Consider the following 17,275-nt stretch of genomic DNA (forward strand, 5'->3'; position numbering starts at 1 on the left):
TTGCTGCCGGAGTGGAATGTTTTCAATAACTGAATAGCAATTATTTCAAAGATGAAGCATCTAACGTTAAAAAAAATGTTAAGGAAGGAAAACCACAATTATATTTTGCTTTTGTGAAGGGAAATTAGTAGTCGGTGAAGTCATGACATTGTCTTTACATCTGGCACTTCAACTTCATTTCTGAATAAATTCCTCACACACACACCCAGTCATTTCAGCCTATTCAGCCTATTCCGTATAATCAGCTGTTCTAACATTGATCAGTTTAAAGGCGGGTGTAGAGTTGCCTACAACTATCCATAGTGGTCACTACAAGCTGGTTGATGAATAAGTGGAGGTTGCAGATGGCTGAAGATGGGCTGACGCAAACACCTTCCAAATCTCAACTGTGTGTTTTGCGAAGGTGCGCACCCTGCTTGTTGATTTGACTTCCTTTTCTGTGCTTTGCTGAGGCCCTTCCTAGGCAGAAAGTTAAAAAAAATTGATGTATAAAAGGAACATTCATGCAACTGTCTCCAAATGACAGTCACATATGTTCCCTCACATGCAATACCAGAGATGTCTGCTCCAACCTATGCAAAGAAGCAAGGAGATTCCCATACTAAATGCAGAAACTGCAGACATTCAGCTGTATTTGTTGCTGAAGTCCAGTGTACTATGGGCATAGTGTGGCCCCAACCACAAATCTAGTATGTACTGAATCCAAAATTAGAAGCACACTTTGATCACAAGCAAAATTCTTTAAAAAGTCAACAAACTATGTCTTTAGATTCATTGGAAAATTTCCATTCTTCTGTCCAATAACCGCTATGTACCTGGCAAAGTACTTTTAAAATGTTTCTCTGAACACCTTACTCCAGAATGTCAGTCAATATTATGAAGTGATGGGTAGCTATGATCGTGCAGATTAAGGATTTTTTATCCTTTTAAAGCACTGGGATATCTTGCTAACACTGTAGAAAAGTTAACACTTCCTACTAAATTTATAATAAATAAAATATTTGCATTTCCTGTGCAGTGGTACGATTTTCACATTTTCCTATGTGATAATTGCAACTTATTGTGGCTTTAAGAAAAAGACTGTAGTCCTTAAATGGATTCTCCTTTTGCATGAGCTATACTTAAGCATTAAATAGTCATTATTGTTTAAATCACAATTAGTTATGCCTGCCCAATATGCTCAGTTATAAACTGTGGTTTACAAAATGTCTGGGTTAATATCAAACAATGAATCAAAATTAAGGAGAGCACAATCTGGGTTGGCATATAGTTCACAAAAGGAAGCTAGGTTCCTCAATCCCAATGAGCCAAACTAGAAAGTATAATTGGTCAGGTATGTTTCCAAGAAGCTCTCTATATAAACAGAAACTTAAGACTCTAGTGCCCTCTTGTCAACATAGCTTTGATTTTCTAAGAAATAACAATAACATACTGAAACAGTGTTTTCCCTGAAGAGACTAGGGACTTATTTTCCTTACCTAGGAAACTTATGTTTACTAAAGAACCATTCACGGCCTCTTTTATAACATTATAAAAACAAAGATCCTCCTACAGTCCTTTTTTTAACACTCATATCAATTGACAACAATCTATTTGCAGTTATCATCTCTTCAAAAAAATCAAGGGGGGGGAATGTTAATTTATAAAGAGAATGTTGACCCTCATTTTCCTCTGGTACTATAATAATATGCAGTAACTGCCTGCATAACGTGAATGTTGAATTTGAATCTGAAGTAGGGGTGGAAAAAGCTTCTCAGAGCTTGATAGCCATTTGAACCCATAACATGTTAACCTTTTTAAGGTAATCCAGGCAAGAAGCACAAACCTGAGTAATTGTTAAGATTATGCTAACAGAATATTGCAAGTCTCAAAGTACCCCTTCCATCCATTCCTCTCCTGAAACTAGGAAGAGTCCCTTCTGAGATACTTATTCTACATCTCCTCCTTCAGACTCAAAATTTTGTTCACTATTGTTTAGGCTGCAGCTTTTTCCTCCTGTCTCCAAAGATCATTCCCATATACCCATGATGGCGAACCTGTGGCACACAGAGCCATATTTGCTGGCACGGAAACCCTCAGCTCATTTTCAGCCTTCTGGTGGGCCAGGGGAGGCTGTTTACACTCTCCCCAGGCTTCAGGAAAGCCACCGGAGCCTGGGGAGGACAAAAACTCCCCCCCCCCATGCATGGGGTCTGCCCGTGAATGCATGGGGATGCATGTGCATGCGTGAGGGCATGCGTGCATGTGGAGGCACACACACATGCGCAGGTGGGGGGCACACATACGTACACAATAGCATGCGCACACACAATTTTGGCACACCTTTAGAAAAAGCTTAGCCATCACTGCCATATACTATCACTTTGAATATGGCCATGCTTACCTTGAAATTATTTATTGAAATTAGCCTCTAGCACAAATGTATTAAAAAAAACCAACCCTCTGATTATTTGACATCTTCCACGATACCAAGACCTTCTTGAACTGACTGTGAGTAGGGCAGCTCCACCTGACCTACCTATCTCTTTCATCAAGAATAATTTTCTGTAATTGTGCAGTTCTTCTTGAATGGAAGATATCCTTGTATGAGTAAGAACAGTTATTGTAAAATTTGTTTTCTCTATTTTCAGTTAAGAGAACTGACTAGACCATTTTATCAATCATTCCTACGAACATATGTGAGAAAGCATCACAAGATTATTTCATCCACTTGAAGGTATTGATAAAAAGAACTGTCTGAATGGAAAGAAATCAGACGTCATATTTTTCGTAAATTACCAGAATAAGAATTACATTTTCTTGTAATGGATTTTTTTTCTACTTTATTCACAGCTGCTTGTTAACACATAACCAACCTTGTCTAATTTTGAAAAAGTGACCATTGCACTTGCTTATAGTTACATGGACTACTTTATCTCTAGAACTCCAGGATTGTGCTGCTAAAATTCAGACAGAAATTGCAAAATAATATTCTACTCTTTGGCTAGAAATAAATACTATAAGCTTCTGATAAACTTAATCTTATTAATGGTTCATTTTTTAAAAAAAGATACATTCAAACGGGACAGGCCAAAAATGCAATCCTTATTTTCATAGATACATATCACTTCCAAACTCTATAGTCTCTAAGTCCCGTAGTATTCTTGGCTTTGATTGTGTAACCTATGTCTTTCTATGTTATTTTTGAACTTCAAGAGCTTCAAACTGCAGGAGACTGGTGCTGCAAATTCAAATTCTAAAATGTGGCTATAAAATGCAGTTAAGAATGTCTTAATTACGCCTATCTGCTCAGTATATAGCAGAGGACAAGATCTGAATTGATAATGTTGAATTCTAGGAATAAATAATGATGCAAATTGGACCAGTGTATGTACATGTTGCTCATACATGTAAACATGAGCTGTATTACACTTATTTTGAATTGGATGATTCATGCAGATATGAATGTTTTTTAATAAGAGGCTATCAGCTGCACAAGGAATAAGCCAGCTCAGCAACTTCCCTGTTTTTCCACTGTAATCTTATATGGCACCCCACATAATGCTGTGAAACTGGCAGCAGATCTGAAAAGTTGCAGGAAGGAGGAAGACTTGCCAAAGTAGAACCTTCTGGTTCTACTGCTCATGAAGGTTTCTGCAGGCAAAGGAACATCAGAAAAGTACAAGTCAATGTTCTTATTGTGGTCTCTGGAACAGCAAAGGCATTAGTTCTTCTGTTCTGCACATGTAGGTACAAGGAGAGAATGCTTGAGCAAATCACATTTGCTCAAAGGTGGACATCGCTCTGGGTTAAGAAGACACAAGTATTTCCAAATATAATGTACATTGTTCTTTCAGTTATCAAAAGAATTGTAGATGTGCAAATTATGTTGATGTCTGAACAGAATGTAGTACAACTGTTAGTTTAATAATGGTTCAAAGATATAACAGCTTTGGAAAAAGTAACTTACGACCCATCCTCAAAATTATAAGTGCCACATCACCCCAGTGGTGGGTCCCTAACCAGTTTACTACCAGTTCGCTGAAAGAGGGCAATTTGTGCACCCTCATAAGATGACAGATCCTGTCATGTTCAATTGCTTAGCAATTGAAATTTTAGTCTCAGTTGTAATCACAAATCAAGGACTATCTATACTTAAGTATTACTCTTCAATGTATTCAACATCATGAATTCATTTTAAACTATTACAATATTAAAAAGCAAACAAATCTGAGAATGGCAAACTTTATTTCAAGAAAATTTTCTATATTTTATAATATCTAGTGGTCATGAAAAAAATCTTATTTAGAAGATGATACAAGGCAGTTAGGTAAAAATTCAGTATACATTCATATTCCCAAACATTACTTCTCTTATTTACTACTGGAATAAAGGAGGCAATTCCTACTGTTGGCAAGTCTTCATTATAATCAAAGTATGTCTCTAGTAGCAAGACTTTCATCTTCTTTTGAAAAGTTCTGGAACAAATGTGAAGAAATCTCTAATACTTCCAAATATAATTTTAAATCATGGAGTATAAAAATAAATCCCGAACTCTACCAGGACCAGAAACACAAGACATAATTTAAAAATGGCCTTTTCTGGTATTAAAAATTATGAACAACTTTGATCTTGGAAGGCTTTTTTTAATGTATCTATGATAATATTTGATCTATCCACCTTGTTTTACGTTAGATGTTTAGAACTAATGTGCTAAAGTTGTCGTATGCTGTCAGAAAGTATTGTTGGAAACAGGACTCCTCCATTTGACTTTTACTAGGGCATCAGCATACTTGCGATGTGCTCAGTATCGTCTACCCATTACTTCTTTGGGAGCCAAAATATAATCCAACCCCTGAAACTTCCAAAATCTTCTTACAATCTATTTAAAAGGAATGTTAAACTTTTTTGCTCCATATGACTCCCTCCTTCACTGACACCAATATATTTCTGATTATTTTTTTTAAAATTACATTGTACAGTAGTTTGGGACTCTGCTCAGTGTCATATGAGTGGACAACTGGCCATATAACAGGGCTCCCTCCCTTCTTATATTCATCCTACTTTCACTAACCTTGTTCTTTGACTTGCCAGAGCAGGTAGTAGATTATATAGGAAACTGCTGGGTGAAAAGAAAACACCTTCCATCTGTGGTGCTATTCCACTGATAGAGAACCCATCTTGCAGCATGCATTCAAGACATTTATCAGAGCATATTCAATGTCACACTATACGTAAATTATGCAAGAAATGTTACAGTATTATTTTGAACTAAGGCATAATAATGCCTGTAAGATTATGATGCTAGTAATGTGTTTAGGATCACTAATGTAATTTGTGCAATACAAAACATGTGGCTGTTTAAAAATTCAGTTGCCAAGTATAAAATTGGAAAGAAACTTTGTGTATGAAACCCCAGGGAAAGGACGTTAGCATGCCATCTTATTCTAAAGGGATACTTACACATTAATTTTTACAGGGTACTGATCTAATTTTCTAGAATAAGTCAGATTTTATTTTAAAGGTAAGTCATTACAACTTTGGAAAACAACCTCTTTTATTGATTAATAAGAAACAAAGTGGTGCATATTTCCACTTATTCCTCATGCTCTCCACTTCATATTTACCATTAGAAAAATAGAAGTTTTGCAGTAGCCTTCATGCTCCACATTCAAAGTTAATGATGAGATTGGAAAAAAGGACTAATGCAAAAATTGGCCAGCTCAACTGCTGTTATCACATGAAGGATCTTTCTTCTGTTCAGTTGGCAGGAGCAAAGATTTTTGGTCAGGTCAATCTCACCAAGCTTGATTGAATTTAGCTGTACATTTTGCTGTCCCCAACAATGGCTGATCCTCAGACAAACATGATGACATTTCAATCTGCAGATAATGGAATAACACTGATGTGTAGAAAGTTATCTGGATAACTCATATGTTCACTTAGCCATTGTACTGGTGTCTCCAACATTGGTTCTATTCCATGAACCATCACTTGAGTCTTCTTTTCACCATCTAATTCACAGAGAGAAGGAAAGAGAACGAGAAACTGCTAAACTAGCATTTGTCAGATATAAAAGGAAACAACTACAACTTACGTATATGATACTTAAGTTTCATGGTGAAATTCTACAGAATCCTTGGTTTATTGCTACTGATTATTTACCACTATTCAAATGAATGTGTAAATGCACATGGAAAGTTCTAGTAAATGAAGCTTCATAACACTATCAAGAAGCTGCTGCTATTTTTTTTAAACCACTGCAATCTTAATACAATCTTAAGTCCAGAAAAACATCAACTTCTGCTTCACTGACTTTTGCACATTGAAGTGAAAAACAATAGTTTTAAGAACAAGGCCTCAAAAAGGTTTATTAAATGCAAAGGTTTTAAATAAATATGAGTGGCAGTAATTTACAAAAGGACAAAGTATTTGCATAATTGTTTAACAATTACACCAGACTAAATAGGCTTAGAGCAGACTGAACCTAATATTTGGAGCAGTTCTTCAAGATTTCAGTGGATCTACTATAAAATACACCTAAAACAGGTCCAATCTTGTACATGTCATAGAAATGAAATATGTACAAATAATACAGGGGTATATCAATACAAAGTTCGGAGAGTATGAAAAGAGCTGTGGCTTGGGTAGACACCAAGGTTGGCCAATTTAATTTGGTTTAAATTTTATTACAGAAAATCCAAATCAAATTGCCCGCAAAATGAAATGTATGATATTTTCAGACTAAATTGCTTTTTTGAGAAAATCACCCTGTCATATTTCAACTAAATATAATCTGCTAAGTATCTTTAAATTACTACTGAAAAAAAATTCTTTCACTTTAAAAAAACTGTTTTAAGGTGGTTGAATGAATGAACGAACAAACATGTCTAAATGTAAATCTAGAAGAAATATATAGGCTTAATTTTATTTGTAGCAAAATGAAACCTACCAAATTTCCATATGAAAGCTGCAAGGGACTTTTACTACAGTATTTGGGGTCTTTTGAAAATGAGATTTGCTCAGTTCTGCTTTCTAGGGATTTTTTTTTTTTTTTGATGTTTTCAGAATGATATCTGGAGGGGATGAAAGTGCCTTTGTTAGTTGGGATGAAGCTGTAGAGACTATGATTAATCTGTATACTTACATATATATTGTAGAAATACTCCTGAGTAAATAATGCATATAGTTTCAAGATGATAATTGGAGGCAGTTTTTCCAAAAGGAACCTTCACAATTCAGGAGTTTCAAAATGGATTTGATTTATTGGAACAATTTAGATAAGTATCTTACATCAAAGAGAGGTCCTAAGAGGAGAAAGTTCTAAAATTCTGGGAAAGATTAGAAATAGTGGGCACTTTCATCAAAAGTTTGAAATGAATTGTATGATTCGGTGTGGCAGAAATAGCTAATAACAACTTGATATAATATGATAGACCAGCAAACAAGAATGCCCCCATTATTTTAGAAGACCTTCTTGTGAGAAGAGTTTAGACATTTAAAGGTTAATACTTCTTGTTCTTCAAGATAGCAAAGTCAAAATACTACAAGTGGCAAAAAGATAGCTGAAAGCCTATTTATACCTTACAAATCTGCTTGGGCTTTTCCAGAACAATTACTTCAACAGTGCTTTGTTTTATTTGTAAAATTCCTTTAAAAAGGAGGTATTTCCTGGGTTCACTTTTATATATTTTTGAAAAGTTACAGAGAAAAATATTAAAAGCAGATCTCAGAAAAGACAGAGGCATATAATATCTGATATGTAATCAAGGATAATAACAGTGAGGACAAGATAAATTTAACTTTGATTTATTAAATAGGGCATGGTCTTTGTGTAGATCATGCCAGAACACATAAATTATTAAGAGTAAGCAATACACTAGAAAACAAGATTATTCTTCCAAGGAAATTTTAGCTGAATAAGAAGCTTGTATAAGAACTTGAATTTGGAGGAACAGTATAGTTCACAGTAAAAAATGAGAGTGAGAGAAATGTGCATTTTCATCATATTTATTTAACTCGTTTAAACAAATAAATTATCAGAATGGACCAAATCAAAATTGGAGGTAAAAATACCAACAATTAAAAATAAGCAAACTTGGAAGAACTCACTATGGAAGTAAAAAATGGAAAATGGAAAATCTGGGTTAATATTAAGAAAACTAAGACAATGCCAACCACCAAGCTTGGTGAATTCACAGTTAATAGCAATGAAGCAAAAATTAAAGAGATAATTTTATTTTCTTGGGCTCAACAATACATGAAGATGGACAACGCGCTAGAGAAGGACAGTAAACAGGAAATTAATACTAGGAGAAAGGGAATGACCAACTTAGACAAGATCATGAACATAAGAATATTTTTATGATGACAAAGGTCAGAACAGTCAAAATCCATTGTTTTCTAGTGGTAACATGTATTTGTAAAAGTTGACACTAACAGAAAGCAAGAGAAATAAGATAAGTACCCTCAAGTTATAGATCTCAAGTTGGTTGTTAAGAATTCCATGGACTGATTTAGACTGGATAAAGACTGCACCCATGACGTGATGACCGAGAAACAATAAGAGTCAGATTTAGGGTAAGGGTTAGGGTATATGCAGCAAGTAAACAATTGACAAAGGAAAAAAATGACTATATCTGGAAAGACTAATTTCGAGAAACAGAAGCGACAAGGCAATATAAATTGAATAGATGGAATTAAGGAAATCCCTAAAAGTTCTCAGAAAAGTTGCAAATTACCTCTGTGGATATGTCCAGATAATCAGCATTTGTTCATACAGTAATGAAGAATTGACTGATTTAATGGCATTTAATTAAAAAGCTATTAAACTTTATTTTAATATTGTTCTCAGAGCTATTTTGTTTCTTTTTTGGCATCCCTTAATTGCTGTACTAAACAGTGCCATGCTATTAAATTTATGTATTTTAGTTGTTAAACTGAATTAGAAGAGGAAGCAGTGGTAGGTTGCAGGCGGTACGTCCCGGTACAGGCGTACTGGAGCCTGCCTGGAGCACCGGATACCGTTCCGGTGCTCTGGAGGGCCCACCCGCTCGGCCGAGCACCTTACTGGTCTTTTAAGTCTTCGGTGCTTCCGCGCATGGTGCGTACAGCACCTGCACGATGCTCTGCTGAGCAGCTGGAGCACTGCGGAGGCTTGCGGAAGCATAAGACGCATGCTTCCATGTGGACGCTGCTGGGCCCATTCCAACTGTACCGGTTGGAACGGAATCCGGAATCCATCACTGGGATGAAGGTAACCTAACTCTGAATAAATGTTGGAAAAGCATATTCAGCATTACTCCATCTTAAACCATATAACCATACCTTACACCAAATTAAAAAGTTTAGCCACTCTCAAATGTTCTCCTAGTGGAAAAACATGTTGAGGGAAAGGGCGCGTTCATTCAAATGGCAATAATTTGTCAAGTCTAGTCATCTTTTCCTCAACTCATTTTTATGTCCTATAACAAAATATAAAAGCAGAATCCTACTACATCATACAATAAAGTCATTTTATGCTATTGTATTAGAAATGCATTATTTTCATTAACTAAACAATGGCTCATTGTTTTTCAAATGTTCACACTACAATGAGCAATAATACTGATTAAGATTTTTAACAATACATTAAAGACACTAGTTTTTTAGTAGTAATAACTAATATTTGAACTATGGTAAGATTTGAAGCATATATTCTTTACTAGGTATCGTATATTAGTTTAGATAATTCAAAAAGCTCACTATGAAATGTAAAAGTTGGGGGGGGGGAGGGGGCCATTTAGAGCCATTTAGATATTTTCATTAGTTTGTTCAAATGCATTTTTCTTTTCTTTTCTTTTCTCAGAAAATTTTATTGGTTTTTTTAACACATTTACTAGGAAAAGGGTATGTGGAATAATATACAAATTTTGGCAGTTGCAAGTATGGCAGACGCCCCCTCCCTCCAAACTCATAGTATACATCTAGGTATAAAACATTAATACATAATCATGTAAAATCAGCATATAGAAATAGAAGTTTTCAATCAACTTATATATTATAACATATTTTCTAAATATAATTTCACTATTACTTTCGGTATGTTTATAATAATGTGGTTTTCTTATTCATTTTTGTGATCTGAGCTTTCTTGGTATTGCCCCTTCTCCCCCCCGCTGGCAGGGCTCCGGCCCCTCCCGTGTCCTGTATAACCGTTGTAGAGTCTTCTGTTTTTTCTAGGTTTGCTTTATTTTTTTCCATAAAGGCCTGAGCCTCTATGGGTGTATTGATTCTAATTCTTGTCTCCTCCCAGAATATCAACATCCCTTCAGGCATCAACCATCTAAACCACACCCCTTTCTGGTATAATTTATTCGCCAATTGCGAATAACTTTTCCTTTTCTCCCTAATTTTTTTTGGGATCTGCTTCAAGATGGTTATCTCCCTATCGTGGTATGTCAATGTTTGCCCCCTTTGTACACCCAGAATTGCGTCTCTTGTGCTTTTCCTAAGGAATTTAATATGAACCTCCCTGGGTACATTGTGTGTCCTGGCATATGCTGAATTCACTCTATAGGCCAAATCTATCTCCCACTCCATCTGTTGTTTGTCTTTGTGTATGTATTCAGCTAAGATGTTGGTCATAATGTCCCTTATATTTTCCCCATCTGTTTCTATAACATTTTGAAATCTAAGATAAAAGGACATTCTCTCAAACTCTGTTTTCATTTGTTGAATATCAAGTTCTTTGTTACTCTTCTGTAGAACTTCCATCCCCCCCCTCGCCTCCGCCACCCCACCCTCCACAAGGTCCAGTCTCTGTGAGTTCTTATAAATTTGGACTTGATTCTCTTTAATTTCTTCCTTCATTTCCTTTAATTGTTTCTTAATTTCTTCCTGGCCCTGTATGAGTTGTTGAAGCATTTGCAGCAAACCCAATTCTGTACTCTTAGGTTGCATCATTTCTGTAATCTTTGACTGTGTGGCAGGGCTGGATGTTGCAGATGTCGGTGCAGAAGTAGCAAAGCCAGGTTTCCCAGGTGGTGGTCTTTTTGGAGACATAGTTTATAAAACAGAGAAGTCAGTCAGTGTAGAGACTGGACAGCTGGAGAAGTAGAGCAGGCAGATGAGTCCAGGAGGCAGAAAATCCAAACAAGTGAGAGTTTCTTTGGTCAATCTAGCATTAAGAAAAGGTTTCCTCTCCAGAGGGTTCAGGAAATAGCAATCCACAAGAGATTCTTCTGGGTAGTACGGAGACAAAGACCGGAAGCCTGAGTTTTAAAGGTGGAGTCAAGTTTCACAGTTCATGAAGACAACGGAAGTGTGCCATCTTGCCCTGCCAGCTTTAGGCTCAGAGGCATAGTAAAGTTTCAAAAGTTCACAAAGTTCTCAGGTCATCAACAAATTATAAAACTAAGTCCAGTGAAAATCATTTTTACTGGGGTGAGGCATCATTAGTTGGCTCTCCCCCCTCCTCCTTCCTCCTAGGGGCAAAAGCAAAAAAATTTCAAGCCGCTTGTCCAAGGAGGGGGAAAATCCCCCCCCTCTAACCGCACCTCCAACGAAGCTCCGAAAGTTTAACTTATAACCTTGCTGAAAAGTCCATCAATTCAACAGAGAAGGAATGGAGAAAGGAAGCACCTCACCATACCGCCGCTGCTTCCTTCAATTTTGCGCTGCCCGATCGGCATGGGGCGAGACGCAGGCGCACCCTCCGAGACTGCTCCCCGATGCCTAGAGCAAAGCGGAGAAGCCCCCACCAGCTGCCGCCGATGCCAGGGCCCTCCGCGAGCCGCTCCCTCGGCAGGATGCCTCTTCGGGGCGTCCTGTGCCCACCCAGAAGCGGGGGAAGCCCACCGGGAGAGCGGGAGAAGGCAAAGACTTGCCCGTCGCCGTAGCCGCCGGAACCGGACGCATTTTTCTTTTCTGTTGACCAGTAAAAATTTGCCTAATCGAATCCATTCCACGAAGAGCCCCAGACTAAAAAGGGCTAAAATTCTAAAAGATGTCAGTCACAGCCATGGTGGTGACACAATCAGTGGGGTCAGGTCACAGAGGGCTAACTGAGTCCGGCTATGGCTATCGCGAATAAATCAAACACTAACTTTAAAACAGCAATTAATCTTAGGCAGCTTGTGGAGGAGGGATCTAAATCTGAAGAACACGCTACATCAGGGGTCCTCAAATACAGCCCACGGGCTGGATATGGCCTACCGAAGCCATTAAATCAGCCCGCATGGACCATGAGGCTGCCCCTCCCACCCGCCCCGGCCCCCATCCACCTTCTGGAGGCTGGAGAGGCCAAACACAGGTCTGTTTTTTGCCTTCCCTGCCTCCAGAAAGAGAGGGGAGGGAGGGAGGGGGACACGGAGACACACACACACACACACATCCCTCCTATACCCCCCAAGGCAGTCATATCCCTTCACTAACCTGCTTTTCACCCCCAGGAGCATAACAAATTAAAATTTAATTTGTGTGTATTGTTTGGACTACTAAATTGACCATGCCCACCAGTCACATGACTGGGTGGGCAACACCCACCCAGCTTGTCCGGCCCTCCAACAGTCTGAGGGACCTGAATTGGTCCCCTATTTAAAAAGTTTGAAGCCCTCTGCACTACATGATGTAGCAGTAAAAATGTGTATACAAGCTTTGATAGCTTTTTATCCATTGAAAACAAGCAGAAGTATTATGCATACAAGTAATACAAATTCAAATACCTCCATCCAGGCTTGCACACAAATCATGGCAAAAGATACCAAGATTGAACTAATTTTGGATGAATACCTAATTGTTACTTTAAAACATAATAATTGTTGAATAAAAGTGGATGCAAACAGTTATGTTCAGAATATAAAGCAAAAGAGAAGAAACAGCAATACCAAAGTAAAGAATGCTTTGCTGCTGAATTCATTTCATTTCAGCTAAGGACTTTGGCTTACTATGAGCACAGAAATCACAGGAAAAGCTCACCGTAATTACTTTAAATCATGACAGCCTGTGGCAAGGGATTTTTTTCTGTTTACTATCCAAGCAATTCACAGGAAGTGTTCCATAGCCCTCTAGCAAGTGCAACATGACCAAACCCCATCCTCTTTACAGGTCATAAAAAGAGAGAGTTTGGCCTGTTTCAGAGTTCTGCAGTATGGCATAATTATAGGAAATGTTTTCCCCAGCAAAAACATTAGGAGGAACCCTTGAGTTCTTGTTGATCTTGTTGGACATCTCACAAAGTATAACAATGAAAATCTGTCTCCACATATTAAGCTCCATGCTGTAAGAGAGAATTGGGCTACAGAACGACTTAATGGTATCTACAGACTATAGGGCTGTAGTTGTCAACTAAAGTTTGTTAACTTTTAAGGAAGGAATCTGTAACTTAAATAAAAGTATCCCAGCAATTTCTATCATATAAAAAACCAATGCCATATACTCAAAAGATTGGCAGACTAAGCAATGTAAGCACACATCAGTGTTAAAGATAATTTTAAAAAAACCAAGTTGGATACTGAATTTAATTTAATTCATTTTATCTGGACAACATTTATGGATTATAATTCTGCATACAGACTTGTAGCCATCCAAAATTTGAGTCTCTCCTAATGTAACTTTTTAAAAAAATACTAGATTTGGGCTGACTTGTATAATAATGAAACTTTCTCAGATTAGATAGAAATTTCTATTGTGTGTTTCTTCTTATTGATGGTTATATTGGCTGCCTTCACTGATTACCCAATATTTATTTGATTTTAATAATTTTAAAGTGCTAAATTATATAAACTGCCTTTGTACACACACACTGAGTACTCTTTCCAAAACCCCTATTCACTTTGTATATCTTGCAAACCTCTTTTCTATTTCTTTTCTGGTCTTTCTTCTTGGTTGTGCTTCCATACATTAATAAAAAGCAAAGAAAAATAAATAAAATTCAGGTAATAGCAATGTTAAGACTTATCACATTAATCCTTAAATCAGGGATACAAAAGTATGCGTAAGATCTTGATGGTGTGATAAATTCAGAATTGTATTATAAGGTATTAATCTGAAAATTATTCCATGCTTTTTCAGGAAATATGTTGGGGTCTTAGGTTCTTTCTATTCATAGAGGATCATAGATGATTCTATTCATAGATGATATTGCTTTTTATTCCTCCTGTAATCATCCAACACATACACATACCATTCCAAATGTCCCTGAAACTTTAGAAAAATAGTTACAAGGGTACCAAGGGAAATGAATAAAACCCATACCCATGTCCATAATGGCTGAAGCTCTCTAAACCTGAGGTCCACTCAAGAAACGACTGAACATAAATGTGAAATAGTTTGAATTAATTGATTCCAGACAAAGAAATGTAACATCATGTAAATAATGCATTCTCAACTAGAAAATATTGAGTTGTTGTTGCTGTACATCCTTCTGAACCTGATTTGTCTTCTCTTCCCTAGAGGAACAAATTTCAAAAGCTGCAAACTAAAACAACCATTTATTCTGATCTTGCCAAACATAGAAAAGTAGCAAAAATTATATAGGCTCAGCAAAGCCCTATCCTTGCCCAATTAAAAATCCAAAATCAGATTCTATTGTTTCTGCTATTTGTCATCCATTTTTCATGACAGACAGTCCTCGAGTTATGACCATATTGATCTTGGAAATTAAGAGTTAACAGTTATGCCAGTCATAAAGCAGGTCACCATGTGACTAGACCAAAATCTATGACCATTTTTGTGGCAGGCATTAAGCAAACAGCAAGGTCATTAAGCAAACGAAACAGGGCCATTAAGCAAGCCCACTGTTCACTGTGATGCGGATTTTACTGGAAATGAGATGTAAAGGTCAGTTTCTGGCAGAAATATCATAAATCGTGGTCACAGACTGTGGAGCACTTCAAACAGTCATACATGTAGACCAGTTGCTAAGCACCCAAACCCCAAATATGGTGTCATTACCTGGGGGAAAGAGATAGATCAGAATTTCAAAACTAGATTGTAAGTAGCTTTTGGAGGTCTATTGTAATGTTAAACAATTGCTAAGCATGGGATCATAACTCAAGGGCTACCTCTATGCTTTAGCTTCATTTCAAACATAAGATGAACACTGCAGCTCTCCAGACCAAGAGATGTTTTTTTTTTTAAAAAACCCACTCTAAAAACAAGAAAAAACATATTCCATTACGTCTTTTAACAAAATACCTTCAGAATTAATTGCAGCAGGACAAACTTCTCTTAGGAGATCACCCAATGTATGTAGCTGTCCATCTACAGCAATAGGACGGAATAGCTTCTGTATAAAAGGTCGCTCTGGTGTTATCTAGCAATAAAGTATTAAAGTTACTATATAGTTATACATAATTATCTGACAAGAGCATGAGTGGTAAAATAAAACATTTCATATAGCAATAGCACTTAGACTTATATAGCGTTTCACAGTGTTTTGCAGCGCTTTGGACCTCGGAAGGATGGAAGGCTTGGTTAACCTTGAGCCGGTATGAATCAAACTGCTGGCAGTCAGCAGAATTAGCCTGCAATACTGCATTCTAACCACTGCACCACTTTTAAAAAAATAATGCTTTCTTTTTATTTGAAATTATTTTTTAAATAAAAATACGGCACAATTGTGTAATAAAAGCGCCAGGGCAGATTAGAAGACACCTCCAAACTTCAACTTCATGAAAATGCTGTATGATCTAAACATGTTAAACGGCATCATAAATCTGGAATATCAATATAAATCACACTTTGCCAACAACTGTTTGTAGATCAGGTGGATATTTTAAATATGAAATATTTTTCATTTAACAGTTGGAAGGGGGAATGGGGAATAGAAATACAGAAGACTGAATTTTAAGATATTTTCCAACATTAACTTAATTCTGGTCCTGAAATAATCTAGCAACTGCACATCACACAATATTGAGTTTGGCAACAGTTACCCATGTCTTAGTTACATAATAATTAAAAATCAACAAACTTGATATCAAAATATATTTGAAGAGCATTCCGAAGTTTTTGATAATTATACAACATAGTAACTGTACTGCTGACTGGTTCATGATACAGAAATTGCATTATGCCTATGCTGAAAAATCTGTATCAATTTTTTAAATGCAATTTCAAGGTGTTCTTTTAACTTTTAAAGCTATTAAGTGATGCAAGGCCTGATTATTTGTAGTGGGACATTTCAGACTGAATTTTGAGGTCTCAAATAGACACAAGGGACTAAGGAAACAACAACAAAAACCCTCCCCACAAAAAACTATGTTTGAAAGCTGTTGACCTAAGGCAGGCGTCACCAACCTGAGGTGGTCCAGGCAGGGTTGGGGAGGGATCCTCCTGCAGCCCTCTGCCGGGGAAAACGGAGCCCAGGAGGATCACATGTGGCCTTCCTGAGCTCCATTTTCTCTGGCAAAGGCTCTGTGGACCGGTCCTTGGCTATTTACAGGGTGGCCCCGCAAGCCATATCTAAGCACCCCATCAGCCGGATCTGGCACACAGGCCAGGAATTTAACACCCCGCCGTCAGGTGAAAGGAAACACTGTGAAAATATCTAAATACAAATGTTCCATAAACTGATTTATCTAATCGCACTAAGTAATTCTGCAGTGGTTCAAACTTTAGATTATTATTAAAAAGTAATGATCTATTACTTTAAAGTTCTTTCAGTTCTTTAAATCATGTAAAAAACTTAAATTGACGCTTAGCTCTTGTAGTTGCTACTAGAACTTTACTCTTTTACTCTTATAGAGTTAGGGGACTTAACCACATATTTTTGAGTTGCTTGATAATTATTTTAGGAATCACATATGCATTATTTTTGATCCATACTACCTAATAAAGAGTTCTGAAAATGGAAAGTTTGTGAAACTATTTTTATTTGATGTTCCAACTTTCCAATTTAATCTGGGAATTGAGTTTTATTTGAGTTTTAATAAAGTTTGTTTCATTTTGAGGCCTCCTTAAAAGAGCCTTGATCTATTCTGAAAGCTAGCATTAAAGAAGTAGAGCACTTCAGTCACATAATGTCCTAATGTTATTTCAAAGTAACATGTACATAGTAACTTCTTCCATAGGTAAGCTGACTAAATACTATTGTCTTTTTCCTAAGAACACTGGCTAACTGGCTTTTAAGCAATATGTATAAGCCAAACAATTTATACAGGATGTAATCATAACATAAAAAAACACAAACCACAAACTGTAATTCTTAAGAAATGAAAACCAAAAGACTTACTAGTCTTTACATCTACATAAAAGAATGGATTTCCTAATTATATTTAAACCACAGCAAATTGCCTTAAATGTTAAACCCACA

The 17,275-nt window shown here is 36.8% G+C and overlaps 1 protein-coding gene across 3 annotated transcripts in view; it reads right to left on the reverse strand.

Annotated features, from left to right (window-relative positions):
* Nucleotides 1-4,946: 4,946 nt before the first annotated feature.
* Nucleotides 4,947-17,275, reverse strand: part of ATG5 (autophagy related 5) — a 61,546-nt gene continuing 49,217 nt past the window's right edge. For all 3 annotated transcript variants that reach the window (XM_081941264.1, XM_081941263.1, XM_081941262.1), the window contains exons 7-8: nt 15,157-15,274; nt 4,947-5,993 (exon numbers count right to left, since the gene is read on the reverse strand). In XM_081941264.1, the coding sequence (XP_081797390.1) occupies nt 5,857-5,993; nt 15,157-15,274 (255 nt within the window). In that variant the 3' untranslated portion in view covers nt 4,947-5,856. The remainder of the gene's footprint in view (nt 5,994-15,156; nt 15,275-17,275) is intronic.

The sequence above is a fragment of the Natrix helvetica genome (assembly GCF_964273705.1).
Source record: "Natrix helvetica genome assembly, chromosome: 2".
Lineage (NCBI taxonomy): Eukaryota > Metazoa > Chordata > Lepidosauria > Squamata > Natricidae > Natrix > Natrix helvetica.